Source organism: Merops nubicus, unplaced genomic scaffold (genome assembly GCF_000691845.1).
Source record: "Merops nubicus isolate BGI_N331 unplaced genomic scaffold, ASM69184v1 scaffold29948, whole genome shotgun sequence".
NCBI lineage: Eukaryota > Metazoa > Chordata > Aves > Coraciiformes > Meropidae > Merops > Merops nubicus.
In genome coordinates, this window is record NW_008628189.1 from 1 (window position 1) to 10,637 (window position 10,637).

At 41.2% G+C, this 10,637-nt stretch overlaps 1 protein-coding gene across 1 annotated transcript; it reads right to left on the reverse strand.

The window, feature by feature from the left end:
* Positions 1-2,589: 2,589 nt before the first annotated feature.
* On the reverse strand, positions 2,590-8,157 carry PRDX4 (peroxiredoxin 4; the record flags this gene model as incomplete). Its single annotated transcript, XM_008946592.1, has 6 exons — positions 2,590-2,710; positions 4,321-4,355; positions 5,424-5,554; positions 6,180-6,302; positions 6,862-6,978; positions 8,040-8,157. Coding segments are annotated over 6 exons (575 nt in total), but the record flags the coding sequence as incomplete, so codon positions are not given.
* Between the last annotated feature and the right edge of the window lie 2,480 nt (positions 8,158-10,637).

Below are 10,637 nucleotides of genomic sequence, written 5' to 3' on the forward strand. Positions count from 1 at the left end.
TTCCAAGCCTCAAACCACAACAAGGTAATAGAGCAGGGAACCAGGTGTGACATCAGAACTTCTGGACAGTGAAGAAAATTAATCCCACGAATAAAGATTCTTAGAAGAACTGGGATGTTTTCAAAGTTTGTGATAACAATCATATACCACAATCACAGTAATTACTGAAATCTGTATACAGTCATACAGAATGTGTATGTGTGTGTATTTAGGTATGTAAAAGGTATAAAATATATATAGTAACAAAAACAAACCAGAAATACATTAGAATACATAGAAACATTGCTGGAATGTGTCCAAAGAAGGGCAATGAAGCTGATGAAGGGTCTAGAGAACAAGGATGGAGTCACCATCCCTGGAGGTAGACGTGGAGCTTAGGGACATGGTTTAGTGGTGACCTGGCAGTGCTGGGTTAGCGGCTGGAGTTGATGATCTCAAAGGTCTTTTCCAACCAGAACGATGCTATGATTCTATGAATGTGTTCACATTTTTTACTCAAGAGGGTAACTCCAAATTGCCACCTTCTCTGATAACAGGCTAAATGTATCTTTTTTGGAGGGTATTGTTTATGCATGTTGCTGTGCACCTTTGTGTGTGCAGGGTAAAATTGTTCTCAGATCTCACATTCAGAATTAAAGTATTTTAACATTGTAATTAATGTTGAGTTTGTGTTGTGACTTAATGACCAACCTGTCACAGCTGTGACTTAACCATTACCATGCGAGCCTAAATGTATTGGTAGGAAATATTTATAGTGAATCTGTGTATTTGGCTGTGGCTCTCTAGTGAAGGTAGAAGTAAAGGTGTCTGGGGACACAGTGAGGAGGAGGAGAAGTGTGGTAGCTGGATTGCCTCCCCTAACCCTCTCAGTGGTGGTATAAAAGGAGATTTCTGTGGGATTGGCTGACCTCAGTGCCCAAGAAAGTGCTGTGCTTTAAATGTTTTTCTGTGTTTAAAAAATGAAATATTGAAATTATTTACTCCAACTTCCTATCAGCTTCTGGTAGCCCTTCTTCAGATACTCACAGTGCCTTTGCAGCCATGTCATGGTGTACAGTGTTCTGGGAAGAAGCTTGCTGAGCTGGTGCAGCACAGGCTACCGAGTTGAGGGGTTTAATTTGGAAACCCACTCTATAAACTTATTACATGCTTAACTGTTTTTTCTGCACGTTCAGCCCAGCCTTTGCCTGGTGGCAGACTTGTTTGGTGGCTGGTCCTCCTCTGAATGCACTTTTAACTAGGGGTAGGAGGGATTATTTCTTTACAGACTAGGCACTAGCTAACAGGAAAATAACAGGGTAAATATTCAACTTTCATGAAAGAGAAAGCAGGGACTTCTTTTGTGGAAGGTGTAGCTGGATGATAATACCTGCATAGGAAATCCATTGGAGCATTTGCCCTTATGACAGGGGACCCTTGTCCCTGCAGGGCTGGAGCCACTTCTGGGCACTTGCTGCTCCTTACTTTTTTATATTCTGTTGTGTAGCAGAAATGGGAGATTTCTGGTGGAGGGGGGCGTGGCTCTGGGGAGTGGTGCTTGGGGCACTCAGGACAGCGGTACAGGTTCTGGTCCCTGCTCACAGCATCACTTCTCTATCTAGTAACTGCTGCTGCACATTCAGGTGTGATCCACTGGGTCAGCCAGGCTTTTGGGGAGCCTATGAGGGGGTCACCTCCAGAATTAAATGCTGCTGAAAGTGAGTTTCTTCTTGCAGGCATCACAAGGAGGCTAATGCCAGGGCTCTGCACCACAGGTGATGCAAGCCTGGCTGCCTGGGAGGCAGAAGTTCCCCAGAGCATCTGGGGGTGGTGTTCAGTGAGGTAGGCTTGGCAGAGTTCCTGTCCCAAAGAGGGAGAGGTCACAGATGTTCCTACCCCAGCTCGATCCATCCAGTTTGGAGAGGTGGCTTTCACCTTCAGACCTCGCCACCATATAAAGCTTCCCTTTAACAGCTTGAGAGGTCAGTCAAGGTGTGTATGAAAGTCAGAGTGTGATTCTGCCAGGAAATGCCAGGTTTGAACAGGATCTTAGACTTTCATGGGCTTTATTTACTCTGCTCATGTATTGCTACTCCATAGTCCTCCTCTCTGTCTTCCTTGGCCTGTTCCTGCAGCCGAGGGAACAACCACCCAAGAAAGCTCTGTACTGCTTAGAGATCTCATCAGGCTGTTACTTGATGGAGGGTAGTAAAAAAATTAGCTGATGCCATTAAGTGACCCATGTTATCACAGGGGCCACTGAAACCAAGTTCTCCATAGCAGAGCAAGGGGAAGGCAGTAGCTTTAGTAGGTAGTGGTAAGCCAGATCATCAACTCAAAATCTGTCTTGCATGCCTGCAGATCCCACAGACTTCAGTGTTTCTCCTCTCTCCCTGCCCCCTGTCAAGTTTCCAATATTATTATTCTATTCAGGGATGTCATCTTCTATCCTTAGGTTTCCCTGTTTCCTAGAGGAAATCTAAACAAGACTTACAGGGAAAACATGTCTTCCATAAGAATATTCTCTGATAACTAATGAGGTACTCATGCTTCACACAGGTTAGACTTAATGTTCTACTGCAGTTACATATTGGTCAAACTCAAAAGTAACAAAATTAATGAAATTTTATTGGCAAAAACCAAATTGAATGTGAGCTGTGTAACTCAACAGAAGCGGGCCTCAATTTAGCTTATCAAAATACTTCAGTTTTCCAGCTGGATCTGGAATTATCTGTGCAAGAAAGAAAATGGGAACATTTGTCAAAAACCACACAAACACAACTAACTAGAAAACAAGAACAACATTGTATTTACTAACATGATGCTATGCCCAACCCAGAAACAACACTGAGGATTAATTTTTCAGCTGACTTGATACTTGATTACCATTTATTTGTAAAGGTACCTAACAGCAGTAGCTGAAAGATGTAACTAGCTGGGGGAAGAGAGAGTGCAGCCTACCAACGGAAGAATTTTCACAGCTGGGAGCACATACATCTATGCTGCTTGTCCCAAAAGCAAGATATTTTAATAAATTAACATCTGTAATCAAGAGTCTTGGAATTTACGTACAGTTCTTCCCTTGGCCACCACACTCTCATGGCTTCCTCTGGTTTGATCTAATTAAATCAAACACATTTAGAAAGCATGGCTGCATTTTCCAGAAGGGCTTTTGAACTACCCCGAATTTAAATTACCTACATCTTCTCCACAGAAGAGAAAGAGAATGCTTATATGTTGTGTTTTTTTTTTTTTTGTCTTTAAATTTGTGGTATAGGGGCTGTTAATTGCAGCATTTTAGGGGCTGTTAATTGCAGCATTTTAAGACACTTTTTTTGAAAATATGTATTATTTAGATGATCCGTGGGTATGGAGGGCAGAACTTTTCAAAACATGTCTGGTAGGCCAGCCAGGCTTCTTTCATTTTAGTCTTAATAGTCTGCTTCCCCCACTAAGATACTCCTCTGCTAGCTTGAAAGAAGGTTGACCCCTCACTCCAGTCACCCTGGGAAGTTTTCACATCCAGCAAAGAAATACGGTTGAACATTCCACTGTTTTTATTATCAATTACAGTGCTCACTACTCTGCTTAGAGGCTGCTGGGATCTGTTTTTTTTTTTTTTGAGACAGCTCTTAAACAACAACACTCTGTCATCACCAGATGGTTCGGAAGAAAGCCACATGCTCAAATAAATGACAGTGATCTCATCTGAACTAGGCAGCTCAGACCTCTAGTGAAAGTTTCATTGTTCTGCTGAGGCTGGACCCAAGCCCAGAGAACACAAGCAAGTGTTGATCTGAACCCTAGCTCTCCTGCTTGTAGTCACATGGAGGGAGTGGGAGCAGGGGAAGAGCTGTTGTGCAGCAGAGCAGTGCTCTCTGCTGGAGTTCTGGTAGTAGGGCACTGGCTCTGTCAGACAGCACAGCAGATACCTGAGAACTTTTATCTTTCTCTTTTTTGGGTAGTGCCCAGGATCCACAGAACTGGACAGAGCCAAGAACTTCTATGGACAAATAACCAAAAAGATAGAACAAACTCAAGAGTTTCCAACTTCCTCTCACCAGGTGTTAACAGGAAAAAAAGTCCCTGATCACAAACTCGCTGCTGCTCAAGAGAGTTTTGTTCATGCATGGGGAATCTGAAACACCTGGAGTATGTCTAGTGTGAGGGAAATGAGCTCCTAATGAAATCACTAGTAACCCAAAAGCTGTAACCATAATATGTGCCTTTACTCATATCAACTCACTGAAAGTTGCAAAGATTCTGGATTTGGCTTTAGTGGAAAAAATGAGGTGTTTTTATATTTAAATGCATATACTACTAAAACAAACAGTGACTTACTGTTTCACTGCCAGGTTTCCAACCAGCGGGGCAAACTGGGGTAAAAAAAAAAAAGGACAAAGTTAGCAAAAGTGTTTTTTTATAGACACTTACTATTGTGCACTTAATATTCTCTTCCTGAACTTGAAGTTAGCACACAAGTGTCACATGTAAATATCTGCAACTATTAAACTTTTTTTCCTATTCTGCACGAAGAATCCAATGGGGCAGTGAGGGAGGCTCTCCTCAGCACTCATGCAAAAGGTGGAAAAAATATGGCACTCTGCAAACACCCTGCAGATCACTGTTCTGCAAGACAGCTCTGTAACTGAATGGGGCTGCGTTTCCACAGCCAAATGTGCACAGCCTAAGTACCAGCAGTTATCTTTTTAAATCAGTGCAACAAAGAGTAATAAAATGATTTGTAGCTCCAGAAAGAGGTACTTTCAAATGCCAGGTAAAATTGAGTTGAAATGGAAGTTAAGCTGCTGAACGCGTGTATTAACATTTAAACCAATCTTTAAATAAATGAATGTGTTTCTTTAAACACACTATTTAAAGAAATGTGCTTGAACTGGAGGAATATGAATTCTAGAGACAAAAGTAATGATCTGAAGCCAGTGAAAGCCTCTTTGTCAGGGGAAGATGGTCACACAGCACTTGTGAGGCGAACACAAGTAACGGTGGGCTCATTATCACAGTATCACCATCTATCTTGGCATGACGCATTCTCAGTCACTTCTCACAGATCTTCAGTGAAGGACACAGGACAAGGACAGCCTGCATCTCAATTATTTTAGTATGCAAAAATGTTCTGAAATATTTATGGCCCGATTCTTCACAGCCTCCTATTTTGTACAGATTTATGTGACAGAAGGTACATAACGCCTTAACTCAGACCAAGGGATGCTTTATGCTCTGCATTCTCAAGGATGTGAAGAGAATGTGAATTACTACTCTAGAAACAACCTATGGAGGCCCTGGGACCATGGAATCTTGTAGCAGCGCAATCAAACAACTTCATTCACTACACGAGGCTAGTCTCTAATGCTTCCAATAAGCTACAAATACACCTTCCAGTCTCAGTAAAACAATCTTCAATGTGAAAGTATTTCAAAGATCACCTTCTCCATGTTTGTCCGTGTACTGGAATGCTTGCACTAAACGAAGTGTTTCATCCACTGATCTCCCAACAGGAAGGTCATTCATTGTGATCTGTCGAAGGATTCTCTTATCATCAACAATGAAAAGGCCTCTGTGAAAACATTATTTTTACACGTGTTAGGAAACAGAACTAACTACAGTGTTGTGCTTACACACACATCTCTTATATCTGCTGGATGGGAGGAATTTGATCTCTGCAAACACCCACTGCCTCAGAACACCACTAACTACTATTCTACACCTGAGCTATCTGATGAGATGAGCTAAAAACAAAGGATAGTTCTCTACAGAATGTAAAACTAGGCTTTGACAGGCCCTGTCAGAGGACATTGCAGGTGCTATGATGTTACAGGGATCCCTAAAGCAGCTGATCAAGTTTATGAAAGACGTATCTCTGGAGGCCATTAGTCATCCCTAGTCTTGATTCCACCTGGACTTGGGAGGTCCCTAAGTAACTGAAATTCGGGGGAATTCTGTATGTTTGCCATAGCCTAGGTATCTGCTGATGACTGCTGTTAAACAGGATATTAACTTCTACCCCTGTTCTGACTCATTACGGCTATTTTGGTTTTTGTGCTCTTCAATGTATTTATCTTGTCCCTTGGCATGAATCCTCAAATTGCTTTCAAAAGAAAAAATTCAAATGCTTCTTTAGATATAAAGCAGTAAGCACTACCCCATCAAAAAACCCAAACAACTGTAACTAAATGAAATACCTAAGTGCATGCCCTTGGTCTTCCAGGTACACCCCATAATCCTTTGAAATTTGGTGTGTTATATCTGAAAGAAGTGGAATCTTCATAGGCCCAAGTCCTCCTTGCTTTCGAGGAGTATTAATCCTTTGAAAGAAATGAGGTACAGATGTATTTCTCAGAAAGATTTAGATTCCCTACAAAAAAGTCACAAACCAGACCAGCACAGACAGAAGGACTTAGTGCACGTGACCTTTTTTTTTTGTTCTGCACCTAAGGGAGATAAATGCTATTTATGGTTCAAGCAAAATGTTCAGTAGATCTTTTGCAGTTTTTGGCCACATCTGTTAATAACAACCTCCTTCTTATCAGGCTTATTTGCTTTATTCCAGTCTGCTCATGAATTGGGACAGTGTGAGGCATTTGCAGATACTTGCATCCTTACTACTTTTTTTTGTATTTGAAGTATTTTTTTTGGACTGAGACATGATATGTCTCAAGCAAAACATACTGAACAAGCTTCAGAGATAAAGGTACTTTCAAAGACTAGGATTAAAAATTTTTTACACTGAAAGATATTTTAAAAACTTGTATCAATAGCATCACACTTTTACACACGATATACCTACATAGGCTAAAAATCTGGGGATACAGTTCTTCAGCTAAGATGAATAATTTTTAGAGAAAACAAGGGTAAGATACATACCATGCTAAGTGAGTGAACTTTGAGTCTACAGAACACGCCACTACTTCAGCATTTATTGCTCTGAATTCTTCAATTCTGTCACTGAAGGCGATTATCTCAGTTGGACATACGAAAGTACTAGATAATTTAAGACAAAGATAAAGTCATGAAACATCCAGTAAGTTCTCTGTTTAACTGAAAATTATGGATTTACCATATATTGTTTCAGCTTTCACTTATTTTTTATTGCTTCTTCAATATTTAACTGAAATGCTGCCTGACAAATCTTGCAGCCTCATACTCTAGCTCAGTTTAATAAACAATTGGTTTATCACTGGAGAAGATTATAAACCTACAGATAAAATTACAGTCTGGATACAAGTAATTTTACAGTTACTTTCTTTTAGACTTCATGAATATTAAGTAGCTGAATTTAAGCACAACAAGCCATTTTTTTTGAGAGGAACATACTATAACTCATTACCGTGCATATCTGCAAATTTTGAATGTTTTGACTTGAACTTTTTCCACTACAGAAGAAACAAAGTGGTAAAGATCACAATTTCTAGGGCCTTGTAGCTAAGGGCCAAGAGCCATGTTATTTCCTTTACAACATTAAAGTAGTTATGCACTTCTGTGCTCTTTTCTTCCTTTGGGGGAAAGGAATGGGATTGTCTGGTAGAAAGCAGAGATGTTTTCACTCAGCCAGTGAAGTTACTGCATTCCAAATACAGGAGGGTGACATTAAGGGCTCTTAGGATGTTATAGGGTGAGCTTAAAGGGAAAAAGGCCATCTCTTAGATACACTACACATGCTCTAGAGAATGTAGATGGGATGTTGTCTTCTACTTGCAGCAATGACTTACAGCATCCTACAGAATGTAAAGGGTGCCTGACTGGGTACTACAGACTGAAAGGCTGTGGTTTTTTTTTTTTTTTTTTTTTTTTTTTTTTTTTTTTTTTTGTGGAGACACATATCAGCATACACACTTATCAGGGCAAAGATGGTATTCCAATTTTAGCAATGCATGATGAGAACACAAGTGCAAAGAATATTTATTCTTCTGTCACTCCCTTCTTCTTCCCCAAGCCCTGACCAAACAAAAAGCCAAGACCCCAAAAAAAGAGAAAAAATAACAGTGTTACGAGTCTAGTGTAGCAGCACTCAGTCTTTGTATGTCTACAGTGGCCTTACTTACAAGTCAAGAGGATAGAAGAAGAAGACGAGGTATTTTCCTTCATAATCAGTTAATTTCAGCTCTTTAAACTCTCCATTAATGACTGCTGTCCCTTCCCAGTAAGGTGCTGGCTTGGAGACTGAAACACAAAGGGTGTTCAAGTCAGAATGTGAAGCATGTGATCAAACAAAGCTGTTCTTTAGCCAGCTGGTGTGCAAGGACAACTGTTCCTCCTCTTGCCTCAAAACCAACCTGCTGCACACAGTTACAAAATGAAACTTCCTTACTGTTTGACAAAAGTTCCCAGCTGGCAGAGGTGACAGGATGATGAAGAAATGTAAGTTTCAGTACACATGGAAAGTAAATAATCTGACCAGCTTGTTCTTCCACACTAGCCCTGCGGATCACTGATAGTCAAGGCCACACAAACCTTATCTGGCCATACAGAACAAACCACGTGTGCGCTACCAGCTCGTGGCAGAACATCTGTTAGACTGAAGGGGCAACTGTTTAGGATTTCAGGAACCCTCACTATTTTGTTACAAATAGCTGTTGTGGCCAGAAGATGATTCAAATTCATATTTTTTTTCATCCATGAGAAACTACTTGGAGTTCAAGTCTACAAAAAACATATGTTACAGCGTGCTTAGAGAAAAATGCCTAAAAATTCAGTGTATACTTATGAAATTACAGCTCTAAGCAAACTGTAACTTAAAGATAGTTTTGTTTAAAAAAATCCAATTAAAATTTGTGAAATATATTTACTATTCCTATCAAAAGGGATTAACCTTGAATTTAAAATATTAATGAAAAAGTATTCTTCCAGGTACTATTTTCATAGTAATGCGAATTCTGTGACAAACACAGAATGTATTTGTGGCAAACAACACAACCAGTACATAGGATGGGTAATTTCAGTTCACATTTTTTGAAGAAACGCTCTTCTTCCTCTCAAGCATTCTGCAGAATCCTTTCTAATCAGATTTCAAGCTTCGGACTTCTTTTTTTTTAAAAAAAAAAAATTAAGTCTTCGCAGGTATGGGACTACACTCAAGTGAAAGTATGGATTCATGTCCAAGTTATTTCGAGTTCTCTAAAAATGTTTCAAATATGTTGCTTTTTACAAACTGTCACAGCCCAAAATTTATCTCTTTGTAGCAAAACATTCTCTTCAGCTGGCTTTAGGATTAGGAGGGAGAAGGAAACGAAATGAAAAAATACATTGTATCTTGAACACTTCACAAATTCAGGTGATTTGTTTTTGTTTGTTTAAAACCACTTGTCAGAAATGCTGTAATAACTTAGATTACAAAGTTATCTGGGGAAAACCCAAACAGCACTGATTACAAATATTGTGACTGGTTTTCCATTTTTTCATAGCATCTGATTTTAAATATTTAAAACAGAAGTGATGCACTGGCTTGGTGGAGGCAAAGGATTTAAAGCTGTGAACTCTCACACAGACGTGATCTTTCCATGCAACTTCTCTCTATTCTCTGCTCTGCAGAATGGGAATTGAACTGGTGCCCCCGAACAGCTCACTGCGACTCAGTTAAAGATGTTTGCACCGAGGTCTGACATAAAGTATTTAAATCACAAGGCAGGGTAGGCACAAAAGCAAGTGACAAACCAAGCCCAGTAATAACTGGTAAGCATTACCAGAGGTGACTGTTCAGTATTTCTACTCAGTGTGTTAGCACAAAATATACCCAAAACACTTCTGTATCACGGAATCATAGAATGCTCTGTGTTGGAAGAGACCTTGTTCCAAACTCCCTGCCATGGGCAGGGACACCTCACGCTAGGCCTGGTTGTGCAAGGTCCTACCCAACCTGAACTTGAACACCTCCAGTGATGGAGCATCCACGACTTCCCTGGGCAACCTGTTCCAGTGTCGCACCACCCTCACAGTGAAGAACTTCTTCATTAAATCTAATCTAAATATACCCTCTTCTTGTTTGAACCCATTACCCCTCATCCTGTCACTACAAGCCCTTGTAGAAAGTCCCTCCCCAGCTTTCTTGTAGGCCCCCTTCAGATCCTGGAATGCTGCAATAAGGTATTTGTGGATCCAACCCCTACTCTCTCAGCCTGTTGTTGTATGAGAGCTGTTCCAGCCCTCTCTGAAGTTTCATCTTCATGGCCCTCCTCTGGACCTACTCCAAGAGGTTCACATCCTTCTTGTGCTGGGGGCTCCAGAGCTGTATACAGTACTCCAGGTGGGGTCTTGCAAGAGGAGAGTAGAGGGGGAGAATCATCTCGCTCGCCCTGCTGGCCACGCAGGATGCACTTTTCTGGCTTTCTGGGCTGCACTCGCACCCTGTTGGCTCACGTTGAGCTTTTCACCAACCAGCACCCCCACATCTGTATATTGTTTAATGTGCACCCCTGAACTCATTCGCTATTTCTGGAACCACAGAATGTGATACTAAATGTCTGAGAAACGTTAAACTGGGTGCCAGTCGACCTCGACCAGAACGCAGGACTGGAAGGGGCGGCAGGTTGTCTCGAGGCCCGGTACCCTGCGCTCCGGCCAGCGGCCCATGTGGGCAAGGGAGGGTTCGGGAGCAGCGCGGCGGGTGCACTTCCGCAGGGACAACCGCGGCCAGACCGCTGGGG